The sequence below is a fragment of the Chiloscyllium plagiosum genome, unplaced genomic scaffold, assembly GCF_037043375.1.
Source record: "Chiloscyllium plagiosum isolate Xiang-an unplaced genomic scaffold, Cpla_swu_hap1 HiC_scaffold_7, whole genome shotgun sequence".
Lineage (NCBI taxonomy): Eukaryota > Metazoa > Chordata > Chondrichthyes > Orectolobiformes > Hemiscylliidae > Chiloscyllium > Chiloscyllium plagiosum.
The window spans coordinates 103,974,626-103,997,024 of NW_028270145.1; the positions used below are offsets into that span (position 1 = coordinate 103,974,626).

The 22,399-nt window shown below is 41.3% G+C and overlaps 1 protein-coding gene across 3 annotated transcripts in view; it reads right to left on the minus strand.

Annotated features, from left to right (window-relative positions):
- LOC122551782 (contactin-associated protein-like 5) overlaps positions 1–22,399 on the minus strand; it is a 1,118,157-nt gene that overhangs the window by 227,032 nt on the left and 868,726 nt on the right. For all 3 annotated transcript variants that reach the window (XM_087989332.1, XM_043694246.2, XM_087989333.1), the window contains one exon: positions 10,436–10,675. In XM_087989332.1, the coding sequence (XP_087845458.1) occupies positions 10,436–10,675 (240 nt within the window). The remainder of the gene's footprint in view (positions 1–10,435; positions 10,676–22,399) is intronic.

Genomic DNA, 22,399 nt, shown 5'->3' on the forward strand with positions numbered 1-22,399 from the left:
AAAATGAGAAGTCACCATAGTCCCAGTATCCCATGAAAGAGAGACAACTGGTGGTGAGTCTAACCTAAGGCCAGCCTTAGGATGGAGATTGAAAAGGCAGGGCCCTGCATGGTGATCTCAGCGGGTGTGGGAATTCAACACATGTTGTTGGCATCATACTGCATTGCAAGTCAGCCATCTAAGCTAACCAACTCTACTTCATACTGAAGGATCTTTGAGGTGTAGTCACTGTTAGAATGCAGGACAACGAACAACAAAATCAAATAAACAGTATTGTGATAATGACCAGGTATTCTGTCCTCATGATACAATTGAAATATAAATGTTAGGCACTGGGTATCACACCCTTATCCTTGCGACCAACACCTCTGCCTTCCCCAGGATCCTTGTTACCTGGAACCTCCTCCCCACCACATCTTGGAAACTTTCAACTGATGCTTTGTGGGGAGAACTCAGAAACGTTAAGGGGGCAGTCACATTTTTGTACAGTTTACGTCTCCTTACTTGAGAAAGGACTCACTGGCATTGGAGGGAGTGCAGAGGAGGTTCATTAGGTTGATTTTGGAGTTGAGCGGGTTGGCTTATGAGAAGAGACTGAGTAGACTGGGATTACACTCACTAAAATTTAGAAGAATGAGAGCGGAATCACATAGAAACATATAAAATTATGAATGGAATCGATAAGATAGAAGCAAGGAGGTTCTCTCCACTGACTGGTGAAACTAGAACTAAGGGGCAAAATAAGGGGAACAGATTTAGGACTGAATTAAGGAGGACCTTCTTCACCCAAAGGGTTGTGAATCTGTGTAATTCTCTGCCCAGTGAAGCAGTTGAGGCTACCTTGTTGAATGTTTTAAAGGCAAAGAGAGATAGATTTTTGAACAGTATGGGAATTAAGGATTATGGTGAGCAGGCAGGTAAATGGAACTGAGTCCACAAAACGATCAGTCATAATCATATTGAATGATGGAGCAGGCTCGACAGGCCAGATGGCCAACTCCTATTTCTTATATTCTTATGTTCTTACTGGGAGTGTATTATAGGGCCCCAAAGAGTCAGTGGGAAGTATAGGAGCAAATATGTAGACAGTTCACAGCGATGAGTAAGAGTAATAATTGAGTAATTATACTAGAGAATTTCAACTTGTCCAACATAAATTGGAAAAGTCATAGAGTGAAGAGTTTAGAGTGGTGGATTTCTTGAAATGTATCCAAGGGAATGTTTTTGTATCAGTATGTAGAAGGCCCAACGAGCTATGGTGCAGTGGTTCTGGTTCTGGGAAACAAAACCGGACAAGTATTCAAGGTGGCTGAAATAACTCAACAAAGGCTGGTATCACCAAGTCACCCTTTATTTACACATGAACGGTCCTTAACTTTAGTACTGCCTCATTCAGAGTCAGCTCTCAGAGTGTCAGAATCTCTGACACCTGGCCTTTCAGCCACGGCTCCATTGACTACCAATTTCTTCGCTTCATCATTGGAGGCAGCATCTTCATTTGGATCATTCTGTCAGCTCTGGAATTCCCGCTTAAAGATCTTGCCATCTCTCTCGCTTTCATTAAAACATTTTTTAACATTTACCTCTTCCACCAAACGTTGGTCAACTTACCTTTGGGGGAAGCTGCAGTTGTACAAAGCCCTGATTAGACCTCACTTGGAGTACCTTGAGCAGATCTGGGCACCACATCTTAGGAAGGATGTATTCGCCTTGGAGGGAATACAATGTGGATTTACAACAATGATACCTGGACTTCGGGGTTAAGCAATGAGAGGAGATTATACAATGTAGACCTGAATTCTCCAGAATTTAGAAGGTTAAGGAATGATGTAATTGAAATCTTCAAGATATCAACAGGAAAAGATAGGGTAGATAGATATAAACTATTTCCACTGGTTGGGGATTCCAGAACCAGGGGGCATAGTCTGAGAATTTGGGCAAGACCATTTAGGACAGTTGTTAAGAAGCACTTCTACACATAAATGGTGGGAGATGTCTGGAACACTTTCCCACAAACAGCAGCAGATGCTGGATCTGTTGTTAATTTTAAATTTGAGATAGGTAAATTTTTGTTAAGTAAAGATATTAAGAGATGGGCTAAGGGCAGGTATATGGAGTTAGACCACAGATCAGCCATGATCTCAGTGAATGTTGGAACAGGTGTGAGGGGCTGAATGGCCTACTCATGTTCCTAAGTTCAGCTGTTTCTCCTGCAAGTCCTGTCAGATTCTGCTGAATAATTACATTTGCAGAGTGCTTAAGGCATTCTACTAATGGTTAAGGTATGACATCATTGGAAGTTTTCACTATTGTAAAGGTAGCTTGCAGTTTGGAAGATGCTGGCAACTCTATAACAGAGATCTTTTACACATCAGATACTCTGAAATACAATGAAACATGCGAGATGCAAGAGACATTTATTCACACACAGAGAGATGTCAGAAAGTCTGGCATTTTAGTGGTGCCTAAATTGATTTTCGACTGAGTGGCAGGAGTATATTGGCTTTTGAAGGGTCACATCATTAATGTAGAGGACAACTACTTTTAGCAAGACATCATTAAAGTTCAAACAGATGAAGGAAGACATAATATGATCCCTTTGGAAAACAGGTCACTAAGATATGCTGACTTGATAAAAGGCATCAAAATATTATGTCAATTCAAATCTGTCTGATAAGTAATTGAAACGGACAATGCCAAAGACCTTCCATATAGAAATTTATTTTTCATAAAGATTCGAGGAAGTCAGAAATTCTATTGCCAAAACATTTTATCAATAAATGAAAGACTGACAGGCTATCCCTATTGCTAAAATCTGGAAGAAATCCAAATTACATTGATTGACAATTGAAGACAAAAGCTCGTGGTTGGAAATAATAGGTTATATAAGAGTATTGAATGGTAATTTGATAGGAGGGGGATATCAGCAAAGATACAAAGATAGAAATATCATGCTGCTTTATGCCAGGGAGTTAGATCTACAGGAATTCAGATTACAGGTAGAGGAGAAAAAAGGCAATGTGGGATTTCTTGTGAAAGGCAAATTCCCTGAAAATACCAAATCTAATTTAAGCACTGAGTCTAAGAGTGTCTCCTTTAAAATTGGGAGATTTCTTACCACAATCTTTTCACAGAAACTTGGTCTTGGTGCATTTAGGATGATGGTGTGAAACAGGCACATAGTAAGAACATAACAGCAGGAGTCGACTCTTTGGCCTGTTTAACTTGCTCCACATACTAGGTCATGGTTGTTCATCTACCTTAATGCCATTTTCCATTGCTGCCCCTACATCCCGTGATATACTGAGGAGTGCTGCCAATGATTCAGGCATCCATCTTAGAAATCACCCGATTGTAATTTCCAATAAAGTCAATGGAAATGGGTGGATGATAATCTGTACTGTATAATACTGGGTACAATATATATCAATTGGTTATGTTCTATATTGCATACTTTACACTCATTAAAAGTCAAGAAAACACCTAAACACCAAAAAAGTGAAACACCTGGAGATCATTTTTCTCAGGGAGTTTAGTTGTTGATCAATATGAGGGCTACAAACATACTTTTTATTATTTATTTGGGGATTTGGGTATCACTGGATGGGCCAGCATTTATTGCCTGTCCCCACTTGCCCTTGAGAAGGTGGTGCCTTTTTGAACTGTTGCAGTCCACCTGCTGTGGGTTGACTCACAATGCCATTAGGGAGGGAATTCCAAGATTTTGACCCAGCGACTGTGAAGGAACAGCGATATATTTCTAAATCAGGAAGTGGTTTAGAGGGGAACTTGAAGGTGGTGGTGTTCCCATATACCTGCTACCCTTGTCCTTCTAGATGGAAGTGGTTGTGGGTTTGGAAGGTGCTGTCTAAGGATCTTTGGTGAATTTCTGCAGTGCATCTTGTAGATAGTACACACTACTGCTACTGAGCGCCAGTGGTGGAGGGAGTGGATGTTACGGATGTGGTGCTGATCAAGCAAGATGCTTTGTCCTGGATGGTGTCAAGCTTCTTGAGTGTTGTTGGAGCTGTACCCACCCAGGCAAATAGGGAATATTCCATCACACTCTTGACTTGTGCCTTGTAGATATATAATCATTGGTATCAGGAAGAGGAGTAGACGATTCTGCCCTTGATTCTGCATCATTATTCAAAAAGATGATTGGACAATGACTCTACATTCTATCTATGATGACTGCAGTCATGCTTGAACAACAACGTCAGCAAATACAGCAGACTACCTCAGATTGACTCTGTTATTAGATAGCAGGGAAGTAACACTGCATTTAGAAGGAAAAATATTAGACTTTATTGCTCTTGATTTTATTTGTTGTTCTTAGAATATTCAAACTCGAGCACCAACTAATGAAATAACAGACTTTCAATTATTTCCCTCAAAGAGTCATGAATCAATAGAATTCACTAACCCAGATTGCTGAGACCTTGAGAAAAATTAAGAAGGTAACAGACATATTTTTCATTAGAAATGTAGAAGTTTGTATTTCCACCGACAATCAGCCAACCAATTGCTGCAGCCCCAGTTCCAGACAATTGCAGAAACAAGAAAGCAAATTTCTCTGAATATTCATGCTTGGAGAGTCATGTGAAAGGATCATCTCTAAATATGACGAGCCTTGAAGCTCACAGCTTGGCAATGATTTTTCTCCAAGGTAAACCAGATCTACGGGTTTCTAAGATCGTGGGCAGAGTTTCTGCTGGATACTTAGCCAAGTTATCCTGCTAGAATAGGTACAGCCATGAGAAAATTCCCATCACCGCACAGAATACAGAATGGTTTGCATCAGTGGAAATGAAGCAAACAATTCATTGTGTGGGATCAGACTACAGAGGTGGGTTCCAATAGATTTGAAGAAATTAATAAATGTCAGCACCTTTCAAAAAAACATGAGATTTCTTTTAATTTTGCTCACTAACAACACTTAAATGCTCAAAAAATGCACAATCTGCAGGCAGTCAATACAGGCAGTCAATCCATGTAATATTTTGTAAATTCCACTTTGGAAATAGAACCGGTCTGACTCAAGATTGGGATACAGACAGACTCTGACCTCATACCTTTAATGCACTGTCTGAGCTGAGATGTCACTTTTTGTTATAAAACCTGAAGTTAAGTAGGATAGCATGGTGGCACAGTGGTTAGCACTGCTGCCTCGTAGCACCAGAGACCCGGGTTCAATTCCAGCCTTGGGAAACTGTGTGGAGTTTGCACGTTCTCCCCGTGTCTGTGTGGCTTCCCTCTGGGTGCTCTGGTTTCCTCCCACAGTCCAAAGATGTGCACGTTAGGTGAATTGGCCATGCTAAATTGCCCACAGTGTTAGGTGAAGGGGTAAATGTAGGGAATGGGTCTGGGTGGGTTGCTCTTTGGAGTGTCGGTGTGGACTTGTTGGGCCGAAAGGCCTGTTTCCACACTGTAGTGAATCTAATCTAATCTTACCGCGAGAAGACAATTTAAAGAAGTTCTGAAATTTACATATTACTGAACCAAAGCCTGCATTCAAACAGATGAACGACTTCACAATCCAGGTTCAACATGACACTGTAATCATTTGTTATAATTTCTGTTCTTATGATCTTATACTCCACAACCACCTGATGAAGGAGCAGCACTCCGAAAGCTAATACTTCCAAATAAACCTGTTTACCAATAACCTGGTGTTGTATGATTTTTGACATTGAAGCTGTACTTATACCAGATGAACATCAGCAGTTCAAGAAGTTGTCTTACCAACACCAGATGGGAAGTAAATGCTGGACATGCCTGTGGTGCTCAAACTCATGAAAAAGTATCAAACATAATTATTTTTGTTTTCTGCCAGCCCCCGTCAATGACAGAGTAAATACCAACACATGATTTTGTGTGGGCACACTGCAGGGATTCATATGCAGCAACTAATTACCACAACAACCTGCATTTATGTAGTACCTTTAACACAGTTTTAAGGATGAAAAAAAACCAACGGGCATTTTGCAGGGGCACTATTAAACAAAATCTGGTACCGAGCCACAGAATGGGCTATTAAAACAGGTGACTGAAGAATCAGTCAAATGTAGTTTTGGAGCTGAGGTTTCATTGGGGAATTCCAGAGGATAGATCAAAGATATACTGAAGGCATAGCTGCAAGTGCTCAGGTACTCAGGGTGGCACAGTGATTCAGTGGTTAGCACTGCTGCCTCATAGTGTGAGCGGCACTGGAGTGATTCTGGACTTGGGCATCTGTCTGTGTGGAGTTTGCATGTTCTTCCCGTGTCTGCGTGGGTATCCTCCAGGTGCTCCGGTTTCCTCCCACAGTCCAAAGATGTCCTGGTTAGGTGGATTGGTCAGGCTAAATTGTCCTGTAGTGCCAAGGTTGTGCAAGCTGGATGGGTTAGCTATGGTAGATGTGAAGTTACAGAGATGACGTAGGGGACTGAGTGTGGTTGGGATGTTCTGTGGAGGGTCAGTGCAGACCCGATAGGCTGAATAGCCTGTTTCAGCTCTGTAGATGATGACTTACTTGTATTTCATGGTGATCTGGATCAGTAACTCTCCTGGGAAACAAACCCAGGATGGAAATTCCTGAAATGAAGGGGTTAGTCACGATTCCCCATCTTGTTGTTACCACTGATTCATGAAACAAGTATTCTATGTTATTCGAAATGAATGCAATAAAATCATTTCATTTTCATGTAATTAACTTCAGATACAGCATCTTTCAGCTTAATTCCCCAGCAGCTGCCTATTTTTTTGAGGGTCAGGGAGGCATTGTGAAGTTCAATTCCCAGTGGCATGTTGCTTCATTAGTGTCTGAATGTGATCGCAAAAAAAAAATTGTCATGGTTTGGAAGCTTCCTGTAAAACGTATTTGTGAATACAAGGATAACAATAGAGACAAGCAATTACATTCCGACAGTGAAGTGAAAGAGATACCAACAATTGCAAGGCAAATTACAATGGACATTAAGGGAATAGAAGAAAAGATCATTGAGGTATATTTAGACAACAGAAAGCATGGAAGAAAAAGACAGATTCCTCAAGGATGACAGAGATGCCATGGGAAGGAAGCTTGAAGGCAAGATAAAAGTTTTCAATTATTATTTCACAACAGTTTGTTCTCAAAGATGTTGTAAAGCTACCTATTAAAATGGCAGGGTGTGAATTGGAATCAATGGAGAATGATTGTAGTCAGGAATTAAACTGGCATATCTCAAGGCTCCCAGAGCATTAGGTGCTGATGAAACCTGATGGAATAAATATGAAGTATAGTATGGATTTTAAAATCTTTTGAAATGCACTAATACTTATAGCAGCCTCAAAGGTCTGAAGAGGATCTAATATGATTTCAAACCTTTTGGAAGTCAGAAATATATTTCTGAGATTTATAACCTTGTTATTTGATCCTCATAATGTTTAACGTAGCAAAATAGATTATGAAGGATGGAGTTCAAGGATTTCCAGGGAGAATTAAGTTAATCATTTAATCCATGGATTTGAAAGACAAATCACACAAATATTTGAATCATTTGCAAATGTAACCTTTCATTTATTATTGAAAATAATAAAATGTCCTGTGGCAAATGAAAGATTTTGTTGATAGAAAAGATTAGGTTGGATCAGTGGTTGATACTGCTGTCTCGCAATGCCAGGGACCCTGGTTCGATTTCAGCCTTGAGCGAGTGTCTGGGTGGAGTTTGCACATTTTCCCAGTGTCTGCGTGGATTTCCTCCAGGTGCTCTGGTTTCCTTACACAGTCTAAAGTTGTGCAGGGTAGGTGGATTGGCAATGGGAAATTATTCATACTGTCCAGGGATGTACAGGCTAGGTGGGCTGGGCAGAAAATGCAGAGTTACAGGGATGAGGTGGATCTGGGTGGGATGCTCTTCAGAGGATCAGCATAGACTTGACTGCCTCCACACTATATGGGATTCTATGGGTTCACAGAACTGGTTATTACATGATACGTAGATTACATAGCATATATTACAATGAAAGAGGCAATTTGGTCCATGCAGTTAGTGCTTGCAATTTATTCCATTCAAGGTCTCCCTACATTTCCTCAAATAATGTCATCAAATATCCTTTTGTTCCTTCTTCCTTATATACTTATCTAACTTCCTCTCAAGTTTATCTGTGCAATATTCTTAAATCACTTTCCATAGTTGTGAGTTCCACAATTTTAAAACTCTTTGGACTCATTCAGTTTCTTCTGAATTGCCAACCAAACTTCTCTTTATTTATTCATTCATGGGATTTGGGTATTACTGGTTAGGCCAGCATTTATTGCACATCCCTGGAGGATAATGGTCAGCTGGTTTCTTGAACCACTGCAGTCTTTCAAATGTAGGGGCACCCACGATGCTCAGGGGAAGGGCGTTCCAGAATCTTGATGCAGCAACAGTGAAGGAAATGACTTGGATGAAAATGTAGAGGGTGGGTTAGTAAATTTGCAGACGACACAAAAGATTGGTGGAGTTGTCGATAGTGTTGAAGGTTGTCAAAGGATAGAGTGAGATATAGATCAGTTGCAGATATGGGTAGAGAAAAGGTAGATGGAGTTTAATCCAGGTAAATGTGAGGCTGTACTTTGGGAGATCAAATGTAAAGGAAAGGTATACAGTTAACGGCAGGGCCCTGAACAGCATTGATGTTCAGAAGGATCTTGAGGTTCAAGTCCATAGCTCCCTGAAAATGGCCACGCACGTGTGGATAGTGTGATAAAGGAGGCATACAGCATGCTTGCCTTTATCGGTTGGGGAATTGAGTACAAGAGTTAGGATGTCATGTTGCAGGTTTATAAGACTTTGGTTAGGCTATACTTAGAGTTTTGTATTCATTTCTGGTCGCTACATTTACAGGAAGGATGTGGAAGCTCTGGAGAAGGTACAGAAGAGGTTTACCAGGATGCTGCCTGGATTAGAGGGTGTGAGCTATAAGGAAAGGCTGAAGAAACGCGGGTTGTTTTCCCTGGAATGGTGGAGGCTGAGGGGAGACTTGATAGAAATCTGGTAAAATTATGAGATGCATAGTAAGGATTGACGGTCAGTATATTTTTCCCAGAGTTGAAATGTCTATTACTAGGGGGCATGTATTTAAAGTGAGAGGGGAAATACTGATTTTCCTTCTCCTTGGATGCTGCCTGACCTGCTGTGCATTTCCAACACCACTCTAATCTTGACACCGAGGTTCAATACAATTGAATAAAGGCAAAATACTGCTGATGCTGGAAATCTAAAACAATCACAGAGAATGCTGGAGAAACTCAGCAGGTCTAGCATCATCTATGGAGAGAGAAGCAGAGTTAGCATTTTGAGTCCAGTCTGGCTGAATTGAAGAATGGTCTCAAATCTGGTTCTATAGTGTCTTACTGGACTTGATACATTAAGTCTGTTTTTCTCCACAGATGCTACCAGACCTGCTGAATTTCTCCAGCGTTCTCTGTCTTTGTGGGAGGTTTCATACAGATTTATTATGTCTTCCCTATTTTGCAATTCTATCCCATTAGAAATGAGTCCTTACACATTTGTGCTTTCTTTTTAACAGCCTGTTAACAAGTCTCACTGTACTGAATAATTTATGATTTCATACACCTAAATCCCAGTCCTTCACTGTTCCAGCTAGATCTATGAGCAGGATTTCATCAACAGATGCTGTTCTCCATGCTTTAGTGGGAGCATATGGTCAGCGATTATTGCCTGTGATCACAAACAAACTGGACATTGATGGAAAGAAATCCCTTCCCGCTCAGCAATCTGAATGGATAAGCCATGGAGCTCTGGACACTACATATGTGTTGTCAATGGGGCCTTGTACCTGATGGAACACAGCAGTAGCTGTAAATCCAATGGCTCAAGAACCTTGGTGCTCTGGGTCCATAACAGAATGGTCAAACTATATTGCTTTCCTGGAAAGGGTATTGACTACCTGAGTAATTCACTTGTGGGAATTGATTAGGAAATGTCACAAATATCCTCAAATGCTATGATTTCATCTGTGACCGGGGACCATGCTGGAGAGCTCCAGATTAGTTTTAAGCTTTTCTTGCCTCTCTCATGCACTGTAACACAGCTCCAACTCCTGTCCCCTTTTGTAAGATATTCACCATGACCTGCATCTGAGGGACCTCCAAGGTTGGATGTAGAGAACTCAAGTATAATGTACACTCTTGTAGCTAATTGCATTGTGAGAGTCATAAGGAGCAATAATCTACTGGTAAACTATTTTCCGAGAAGCAGTTGCCTTGTACAATTAACCAGGTGATTCAAGGTAATGCCACCCTGGTGAAAAATTAACACATCCATTATAAACACTTTTGCAAACAGCTCTTAGATTGATTTATTCAATAATGTTAAATTACATGGTGTATGAGCCATGTGCCATTAATGGAATTCAATGTCCAGCACTAAGTAGACATTAGCAATAACAGAATGCTACATCCTACCTTTCTTACAGAATGGTCCGTCATAAGCAGAGTGGCCACAGTCACAGGAATAGCCGCTATATTTCTCGATGCACCTCCCCCCGTTGTGGCACAGGTTGCCGTAACTGCTGCAATGCCCTGGACATCCTGGCTTCACCCCTGGGGTCATTTTTGCTCTTTCCTCAAGGTCAAGGGTCACCCCATTTAGTTGCAGGGACCGAATGCATCCGAGGAATCCTTTCTGTCTTGAGGCGGTTCCTCCTGAAAAAACAACACCTTATACGGTTAAAAACCCTGCTCGTGCACTTTGGCTGCATTCAGTGTTAAAGCTGGAATGACATAACTACAGAGAATTAGAAAGAATGAAAACAGAACATAAAATGGGACAATCATTCTTTCATATCCAGTTCTATGGTTTTCCATATAATGTCTCCAACCCACATATAGGCTTATTTCTTCCACTGAGATCCCTCTATGTTAATATTGGAAAACTGTTATCTATAAAACCACAGAAAACATTTGTGGGAACAGGAGTTCAAGCTATCTGAAAACCTCAGTGTCCTGGGAAGTCTGCATGATAAGGACACATCATATTAGGACCTGCACATCGTGGGTTAAAGTGACTTGCTGCTGAAAATGAGATTGGGACTGTAAATAATACATTGTGGAAGGGGGTACAGGCAACAGATAAATGTGCAGATAAAGAGAATGACATAGTGTCTGAAAGTAAGTGTTCAGAAATAGTATGAGCTAATTAAAGTAATATAGTCATGGTGATGAGATCATTACACAGAATTGGAAAGGACAAAATGTATTTTAGCTCTGTGCATGTATCTTAGTTTAACTACTATTAATTGGTGATACTTGTCTTAGTTTGCTTTATGTCTTGGTTTAACTACCTTTCATCAGTTACACAGTCTTGTGCATGTATCTTTACTTCACTGTGATTTCTGGATAATATGCTGGATAATATAATTATCAATGAGAAAATTGATATTTAATTGTGAGTAAATCACTGTAAGGGAACAGTCATATGGAAGTCACGAGCAAGGAGCCTCAATAAAGATCTAACATGATATTGTCTATGTGCACATGTAGGTGCTGTTCAAGGGAATGAGATATGGTTGATTGAGAAATCTGTCACAGAATCGTGAGATTGTTACGGTGCACAAGGAGGCCATTCATCCCATCATGGCTGCACTGTCCCTCTGAGCATTTTAACTTAATGCCAATCTCCTGCCATTTCCACATAACCCTGTACATTTCTTTCTGTTCAAATAATCACCAGTGTCCTTTTGAATGCCTCATTTGAACCTGCCTCCATTACATGTCCAGGCAATGCATTCCAGATTCTAAATACTCAGAGTGCAAAGGTTTCTCACAGCTCACATTTGCTACTTATGCAAAACAATATGCCCTTTGGTTCTTGATCTGTGTAAGAGTGGAAACAGTTTCTCCTTATCCACTTTGATCATGCCCATCTTGATTTTGAAAACTTTCATCCAAACTCCTCTTAGTCTTTCTCTCTAAGGAAAACAGTTCCCACTTTCTCCAATTCTTTCCTCATAACTGAAGTGTCTCATCATTTTCATAAGCCTCTTCTGCACTGTCTCCAATACATTTACACCTTTATTACAGTTTGGCACCCAGAACTGGACACGAGACTCCAGCTGAAAACTAACCAAGTCTACGCAGCACGTGCAATTACTATACAGCAATTGCAACATTTAAAAGGCATTTGGATGAGTATATGAATAAGAAGGGTTGAGAGGGATAAGGGCCAAGTGCTGATGAGGTTGGGATATCTGGTCGGCATGGATGAGTTGGGCCAAACAGTCTGTTTCTGAGCTGTACATCTCTATGACTCCATGACCATGAGCAATTGCTAATTGGTGCAAACCATGACTCTAGGTGCTGGCTTCTAATTCAGAGAAACAGAACGGACTGCTTCATCAAGATTACAGCAGAAACTGGTCTTGATCGTGATCACATCAATCACCCATTATATCTGACGCTGATATTCACTCACATTTAATGTAATACAGGTGACCATCAGGTAGCAAGTATAACATGTTCTTTCCCATTGGTTTTTCATCATCAGATAACTGCTTCAGGGGAGCATTTGCAACATTATACTCTCCCTCATTTTAAACACTTGGCTTTGGGAGTCAAGGGCTGGAATTATGCTCCAGCATGAGCCACAGATGCAAAGTAGAGCCACGTGTCAGGGCCAGGACCAGTGACAGAGACATGATTTATTGAATGTGAGCATGACAAAATAGATGCCGAGAGGCTGGAGGCCTTAAAACCAGAATCACAGTTTCTTGAAAAAGGGTCGAATATTTAGGATAGGTATAGGAGAAATTTCTTTGCACGGAAAGTTAAAATTGTTTGGATGTTCAGTCAATGAGTATATTGAAGAGAGAGATTGGTAGCTGGTTGGGTTGTAAGAAAACCAACAGATTCGAGGATCAGACATGATGTAAAGTTGAAATGGAATCTGACCCAAAGTAACCTTTCACTCTCTTGCTTAACAAGAACCTGTCAGTCTGTGCTTTAAAAATATTGAAGGACATTTCTTCAACAACCTTTCATAGAAAAGAGTTCCAGAGACTCACAGCACCCTTGTGTGCAAACAAATTCTCCTCACCTCTGTTTTAACTAGAGCCATCGCTTATTTATAAACAGTGACCCCGGATCATGATTCTCCCTTAAGAAGAACCATATTTTCTGCATCTATCCTGTCAGGATCTCTTAGGATCGAAATGTTTCAATCAATCCACCTCTTACTTTTCTGACCTATAGCGACTACAGATCTTTCCTGTCCAAATCTTCCCCACAAATGCAACCCACCTATCCCACCTATTTCCTCTGAGCTGTTTCCAATGCACAACATCTCTCCCTAAATAAGGAGACCAATACTGTACATGGTACCCTAAATGTGATCTCACCAGAGCAATTCCTAATGAAGGGCTTATGCCCGAAACATGGATTTCCCTGCTCCTCGGATGCTGCCTGACCTGCTGTGCTTTCCCAGCACCACACTCTCGACTCACCAGAGCAGGTTCAATGGTCTGCATGGTTCCTATTTTGCACATTCTTCAGTTCTCAGTACATTTGTAGATTATATTTTTATGGATGCATGATGCTATCAGGTTTGAAATTTGTTTGTGTATTCACTACCAGTTGCACACTGGTAATGTAAAGACACCTGTTCACTGAGCAAACACATTACTTTTGCTTGTTGTAAAATAATATGGATTAGATGTCAAAATTGTCAGAACACAGCAAAGTTTTATTTCCTTCTTTAAAGCACAAGGAAATTATTGTAACGAAAACCATTGAACAACACAAATATGCACTATTTATCACGTAGGTGGACGTGTGGTTGCTATTTCCAAACATAATGCTGTCAAGCTATCTTATCATAAGCAGGTGACATTAACCAGTGAGAGCACGTCCCTTCTGATTGCACAATCTGGCCACTGAGCTACAGTAAACTGATAAAAATGCTTTCTGAAAACATTTATCATCCCCCAGTTTTTATGTTGTACTTGAAAATTCTAGTCTAAAATAAGTTTTAAATATACGCCATTCACAATAACATTGTCAAATTTGTCTTTGTTACTTCTGGCATCTTCTTATTTGTCTTGAAAGCCTCTAGTTCTCCGAAGGGCTTGCACTCAGGATTGATGTATTTTACCAAGGACGTGACAGCATGAACTGATTCGGGATCATATATGTGAACATGTGAACATTGAGTCATAGAGATGTACAGCACAGAAACATACCCTTCGGTTCAACTCGTCCATGCTGACCAGATATCCTAAATTAATCTAGTCCCATTTGCTAGCATTTGGCTCATATCCCTCTAAACCCTTTCTTATTCATCTACTCATCCAGATGCCTTTTAAATGTTGTAATTGTTCAAGCCTCCACCACTTCTTCTGGTAGATCATTCCATACACACATCACCCTCTGTGTGAAAAAAAATTGCCCCTTTTGTCCCTGTTAAATATTTCCCCTCTCACCTTAAGCCAAGATGTGAACACATGATGCATTATTTCCCACCAATATTCTTCAATGACCTGCACTCCCAGGCTCTAAGTGACCTTTGTGGACTTGGCCTTGTCTTCCTTTTCTGTCCTCCTCCTTGAATCTGTCTTTGTGCCTCTCTACATTGCACATCGGACCTTCTAAGGGATTTTGTTTCTTTCCATAAACTCACTGGCTTTAGATGAGTTTTCCCACATGACACTTGACCTTCCTTTTCAAGCCAAGAGGCCCTATGCTGTCTCCACTCCCCTATGAATCACATCACAGGAGATCTTTTTCTATACAGAAAAGAAACTAAAACCATTAAACCAATAGACACACAAATCTCTGATTAAAATACTTTATCATCAAGTTTCTATTTTTAACAAGCCCTTTAGGCTAAAAGAATGTTAGGTAAGTAATAGATGTGTTTCTTGCCTGATGCATTGTTCATTTATCTTTGCTGTTTTTAATTTTGGGTTGACCTTAAATACTGTGCTCCAATGACAGTTTGATATTATGATGAAACCAGTTTAATTAAGTGTTCATTGTATTTTAGCATCGCATAAAGCTAATATGACAGAAAGATAAGAAATTGCAATTTTGCATTGACACAACTATATATAGAAGGCACAAATACCTCTGCCTCTGGCTTGCCTTCAGGTTCTTTCAATCGGTCGATATCTTGTCCTCTCCCTGTATTGTGTAAGATTGGCCAATGAGACCTTATAACTCTTTGAAAGAGTGATTCGTCTAATTGCTACTCCGTGTGCCTTTCCCTGAAAACACGTTGCTAAATTTTCTCTTTTGAACGTAAGTCTAGATCATTTCTGTAAGTGAATTTTGAATCTGCCACCATCACCCTTTCAGGGAATGTGGTCCTGATGAGAACTCAGTAAAACTTTCACTTCATCCTATCTCGGCCAATGAGGTGTGTCCTCTGGTTACTGACCTTTGTTCCAATGGAAAAAGTGCTTCCTGACCTGCTCCATCAAAACACTTCATGATTCTCATCGATTATATTAAATTTCCCCTTTAACTTAACTTTGCTAAACAGAACAATACAGGTTTTCATACGTTCCATAGAATTATAGAACATAGAACATAGAACATTACAGCGCAGTACAGGCCCTTCGGCCTTCGATGTTGCGCCGACCTATCATACCAACCTGAAGCCCATCTAACCTACAATATTCCATGTATGTCCATATGCTTGTCCAATGATGACTTAAATGTACTTAAAGTTGGCGAATCTACTACCATTGCAGGCAAAGCATTCCATACCCTTACTACTCTCTGAATAAAGAAACTACCTCTGACTTCTGTCCTATATCTATCACTCCTCAATTTAAAGCTATGCCCCCTCATGCTCACCGTCACCATACTTGGAAAAAGGCTCTCCCTGTCCACCCTATCTAACCCTCTGATTATCTTATATGTCTCTATTAAGTCACCTCTCAACCTTCTTCTCTCCAATGAAAACAGCCTCAAGTCCCTCAGCCTTTCCTCATAAGACCTTCCCTCCATGCCAGGCAACATCCTAGTTAATCTCCTCTGCACCCTTTCCAAAGCTTCCACATCCTTCTTATAATGCGGTGACCAGAACTGTATACAATACTCCAAGTGTGGCCGCACCAGAGTTTTGTACAGCTGTAGCATAACCTCATGGTTCTGGAATCGATCCCTCTATTAATAAAAGCTAAAACACTGTATGCCTTCTTAACAACCCTGTCAACCTGGGTGGCAACTTTCAAGGATCTGTGTACCTCTGCAGCTTATCTATGTCTCTCTGTAACCTACAACATCCTTCGTCACTATCCACAACTTCACCGACCTTAGTGCCGTCTGCAAATTTACTAACCCACCCTTCTACGCCCTCATCCAGGTCGTTTATAAAAATGACAAACAGAAGTGGATCCAACACCAACCCTTGCAGTACACCACTGGTAACTGGACTCCAGGATGAACATCTCCCATCAACCACCACCCTTTGTCTTCTTTCAGCAAGCCAATTACTGATCCAAACTGCTACATCTCCCACAAGCCCATTCCTCCGCATTTTGTACAATAGCATACTGTGGGGAACCTTATCGAACACCTTGCTAAAATCCATACACACCACATCAACCGGTTTACTCTCATCTACCTGTTTGGTCACCTTCTCAAAGAACTCAATAAGATTTGTGAGACACAACCTACCCTTCACAAAACCATGCTGACTATCCCTAATCAAATTATCCTTTTCTAGATGATTTTAAATCCTATCTCTTATAACTTTTCCCAACACTTTACCAACAACTGAAGTAAGGCTCACTGGTCTATAATTACCAGGGTTGTCTCTACTCCCCTTCTTGAACAGGGGAACCACATTTGCTATCCTCCAATCTTCCGGCACTATTCCTGTAGACAATGACAATTTAAAGATCAATGCCAAAGGCTTGGCAATCTCCTCCCTGGCTTCCCAGAGGATCCTATGATAAATCCCATCCGGCCCAGGGGACTTTTCTATTTTCACACTCAATTGAATCCCTCTGCGCCTTCTAATAAACTTCCTTGATATCCTCCCAAGGATTGCAAAATACTTTTTAAAGTATGTCACCTGATGAAGGAACAGCACTCTGAAAGCTTGAGATTTCAAATAAACCTGCTGGACTGTAACCTGAGTGCTTTAGGGAACATCTCTGGGACACCCGCACCAATCGACCCAACTGCCCCCCTGGCCGAACATTTCAACTCCCCCTCCCACTCTGCCGAGGACAGGCCGGTCCCTCACCACCCGATGCCTGGAGGAAGTACGCCTCATCTTCTGCCTCAGAACACTTCAACCCCAGGGCATAGATGTGGACTTCACCAGTTTCCTAATTTCCCCTCCCCTCACCTTACCCCAGTTTCAACCTGCCAGCTCAGCAATGTCCCCATGACTTGTCCTACCTGCCAATCTTCCTTCCCAACTATCCGCTCCACCCTCCTCTCCGACCTATCACTTTCATCCCCACCTCCATCCACCTAATGTACACTTAGCTACCTTCTCCCCAACCCCACCCCCCTCCCATTTATCTCTCCCTGCCTCATTTCTGATGAAGGGCTTTTGCCTGAAACGTCGATTTTCCTGCTCCTCGGATGCTGCCTGACCTGCTATGCTTTTCCAGCACCACTGTAACTTGGTGTCATGTGACTTCTGACCTTGTCTACCCTAGTCCAACACTGGCACCTCCACAATCATTATCTGTGGTGAACTGAAATAGGTTTCCAAGCATCATGCAAAATGTCTATAAAAGCTTTAAGAAGGTTAGTTAAGAGTAAAATCTTACAACTACACATTCATAATCTGTCATTTCACAGTACTCTTGTCACCCTAATCTTTCATCCTCACAGGAACATGTTGCTCCTGAACTCTGATCAGCTGGCCTTTAAAAGACTCGCACATGTCAAATCTGGATTTACCCTCAAACAGCTGCCCCCCAATATAATTTCTCCAGTCCCTACCTAATACTGTTGTAATTAGTCTTCCCCCATATTTGCACTTTGACCTAAGGACCAGTCATTTTCTTTTCTATAACAATCTTAAAAGATACAGAATTATAATCACCATTTCCAAAATGCTCCTGCGTTGAAACTTCGATCACCTGGCCAGGCTCATTCCCAATATTATGGTTAAGGCTCAACAAGATGTTTGTGCTCTAAGATTACCATTTGGCAACATTGTAATACTGCCTGAGCCGCTCATCCAACGAGGGAAGGAGCTGTACTGGACCTTGTATTGGGAATGAGCTTGGCCAGTAATGTTGAAGAGGCATTTAGACAGACACATGAACAGGCAGGAACAGAGGAATGCAGACCATGAGCAAGCAAATGGGATTCATTTAGAAGGACACCATGATCGGCACAAACATGATGGGCCGAAAAGCCTGTTCCTGTGCTATACTATTCTATGTCCTATGCAAGCTGCATGCTGAAGTAGAAACATAGGAAATAGGAGCAACACTAGACCATTCGGCCCTTCAAGTCTGCTCTTCCATTTAAAACCATCATGGTGATTCATCCAACTCAATACTCTGTTCCCACTTTCTCCCCATACCTATTGATCCCTTTAGCTCTAAGGACTATATCTACCTCTTTCTTGAAAACATTCAATATTTTGGCTTCAACCACTTTCTGAGGCAGAGAGTTCTACAGGTTTAGCATTCTCTGAGTGTAGAAATATCTCCTCATGTCAGTCCTTTTTACCCTTCCTCTTGTCCTTAAACTGCAATGCCTGGTTCTGTTTGTGGCATCAAAGCCATTCTCTGGGATAATGGCTCCCCTCATCAGATCATTTCTTGGCATAGATTGTGTCAACTCAAGAATGGACCTCAGATCATTACTTTTGGTCCTGAAAAGTGTCCACTTCAATTCAGGTTATGGAAGATACCTCAAAGGTGTGAGTAACAGGTAATACTAGCTGAAGCATTTCCAGCCCATTGGTGCTGTTCACTACCAGCAGTATGCCGCCATCATTTGACTTGATTTGATTTATTGCAGTATAATGTACCTAAGTACAGTGAAAGGTTTTGTTTTGCAAGCAGTAGAGGCAGATCATAGCAAACAAGGACATACAGATCATAGGGTGCTTAGATAGAGTGAGGCATACAGGGTTACAGCTGCACAGGAGGTGCACTAAGCAAGATCAACATTATTTGCAGTTAGGGAGATCCATCCATCAGTCTAATAATGGCAGAGAGGAAGCTGTTCTTGAACCTGTTGGTGCGTGTTTTCAAGCTTCTGTATCTTCTGCCTGACTGAAGCGGTTGGAAGAGAGCATTGCCAGGGTGGGATGGGTGTTTGATGATGTTGCCAGCCTTTCCACAGCAAGAAGATATGTAAATGGAGTCCATGGATGGGAGGTTGGCTTCAGTGATGGTCTGGGCTGTGCACACAATCTCCTGTAGTTTCTAATGGTCCAGGGCAGAGCAGTTGTTGTACCAGGCCATTATGCACCTGGACAGTATGGTGCATCTGTAAAGGTTCGTGAGGGTCCTTACGGGCATGCTGAATTTCCTGAGCCGCCTGAGGAAGAAGGGGCGTCGTTCTGTCTTCCCATATGTGGGAAGTGCAGGGCAGTTAGTTGTTATCATCACGCCGAGGAACTTGACTCTTGAAATCAAGAAGGCACAAGTCGTACGGTGGCTCAGTGGTTAGCACTGCTGCCTCACAGCACCAGGGTCCCAGGTTCGATTCCAACCTTGGGTGACTGTCTGTATGGAGTTTGCACATTCTTCCCGTGTCTGCGTGGCTTTCCTCTGGGTGCTCCAGTTTCCTCCCACAGTCCGAAGATGTGCAGGTCAGGTGAATTGGCCATGCTAAATTTCCCATAGTGTTAGATGCATTAGTCAAAGGGAAATGAGACTGCGTGGGTTACTCTTCGGAGGGTCAGTGTGAACTTGTTGGGCTGAAGGGCCTGTTTCCACACTGTAGGGAATCTAACCTAATCTAAAAGTCATTCTGCTATAACGCACATTACATCAACGCAAGTTCGCTGTAATGCGATTGACGAATTGGTGATGCTGTTTCTACAATGCAAACTTCTAAAATGTGTGTTGGCTGTAATGTGATTACAGCACCAGCACTTTAGGCACTGTTTCTAAAGCACAATGTTTCTATAACGCAGGGTTGCACAAGAACGTGACCATTGCCTTACAGAAGAACTGACTGTACTCTGCAATTGCACAGAAATGAGGAATATGGTATATGAACTTCAGTGCTGGTGTGATGCCAGGTATGCAGGTCATATGTCACAAAGACTGATAGATCAATTCAAACTGCATATCACTTCAGCGTCTTGCAGCTAGCAAAGTACAAACCGTACGTATCCAGCCTGTGTTTGCAAATCTCAGAGCAATCTCGGACGTTAGACATGATTCCACAATTGGATAAGTTCTGCTGGATAATCTTGAACGTGAGGAATTACACTGATAACTAATTTAGGACTTTCAGTTGAGCAAACAGTGTGGCACACTATTGTGTACTGGAAGCTACATACGTGAATACAGCAGGTTCCGTTCTCTACAGACTGAAAGACCATGATATACTGTTACAACTTATCAAAACTGGTGACAGTTATTCATTGTATTTGTTCCTAGGGCAATACTTTGATCAATCAGATTCGTTGTGCCTGGTTCAAAATTGAAACAAATCTTGGTAGTTAACCGTTCGTCATCATTAACAGGAGTTTTGCCATAGCAACATCTCTCAAAACAGTCTCTGCTTACCAACTTATCCGCACTCTGCTCTCATTCAATATAAATGTTGATTTCTCTTTAAACTGGTATTCTTACAAACAATGATAGAAGGAGGAAAAGCTTCTTACAAACATATGAAACAGGAGCAGGATTATGCATGAGCCTGCTCTACTATTCAATATTTATAGCAGATCTAATGGTAACCTCAAATCCTCAAACCTGCCTGACCTTGATAACCTTTCACCAACCTGCTTAACAAAACCTTCCTTAAAACATATTCAAGGATTCTGTTTATGTCTTGTTTGCAGGATGAGCGTTCTGAAGACTCACAACCCTCTGAGAGAATAATCCCTGTTTAAATAGATAAATCCTAATTTTTAAAAAGTGACCCCTACTACTAGATTTTCTGATAAAAGGAAACATACTCCCTACATCTAGCTTGTCAAAGTCCCTCAGGATCTGTTATGTTTCAGTAAAGTCACCTCTAACTCATCTAAACCTGTGACAAAATGTATATTTTTTCAGCGATGATACAAGTCTGCAAACTGGGTTTGCATATTGTGTTCATACCTTAATATCTTCAAAGCAAATGATTCCTGAAATAGATCTGATCTCACTCACTCCACTTTGTCTAATTGTAAGCTCTGGCCCTTTCATCTTTGTGTGGCTTCAGATCTGAAAGCATTGAAGAGAGTTAATCCACCTTTGCAAAATAAATTCCTACACAGATGAGGCTGAGAGTGGTTTCAGATCTGCAGTAATTTACTAATAAGGCCATATACAAAAGAAATTCAATGGCTCTCAAGTACTTTTATCTTTCCATTTGAAGTTTAAGACAAGGATATCCAATAGTCCTTACACATTCATAGGAAATCTTGAAACATCTCATAAGGCTATGGAAACCCTTGGGATAGCCTCTCGCCAAAAATATCATAAAAGCTCATGTTTCTTTGCAGATCCCAGTCAACACAACATGACTACACTTAACTGATGGTAACTAATTTAACTACATAATTGAATTCAGATTGGACTGAAATGCAGCGAGTCCATTGCATAACGTTCACGTTGGATTTAATCCATTCTAAGTTTAAATCAAACATGAAAATCTGCTATTAAAAGGCGAAAGACTGGTCATGCTCATATTGAGATTCATACATGTCTCTTGCAGAATCAGGATTAGAAGCATATGACTAAATTTTACATAATCATACTGATTATTCAGTTGTTACCTATCCAAAAGACAATGGCCCCTCAGCCTTGTTACACTTAGAATCATAGCATCCGACAATGCAGAAGCAGGCCATTCAGCCCATCTGCACCATCTGCAAGTCTGCATTGAAGAGAATCTCACCAAGACCCACTTCCTACTCTATCCCTGTATTTCCCATGGCTAATGCACCAGCCTGCACATCCATGGATACTATGGACAACTTACTATGACCAATCCACCTAACCTGCACACTTTTGGTCAGTGGCAGGAAACCCACGCAGACACGGAGAGAATGTGCAAACTCCACACAAAGGATGACCCAAGATTGGAATCAAACGCTGGCAATGTGAGGCAGCAGTGCTAACCACTGAGTCACCGTGCCCAATACAGGCCATGAACTGGCTCAGGGCAAGTCTTCCACCCAACCTGCCCATGCCCACCCTTGAACCCTCCTCACACTGACATCTGGAGAGGAAGCCCTCCATGAGAGAGCTGCCGACTGACCCTATAGTCCCAGCAGTG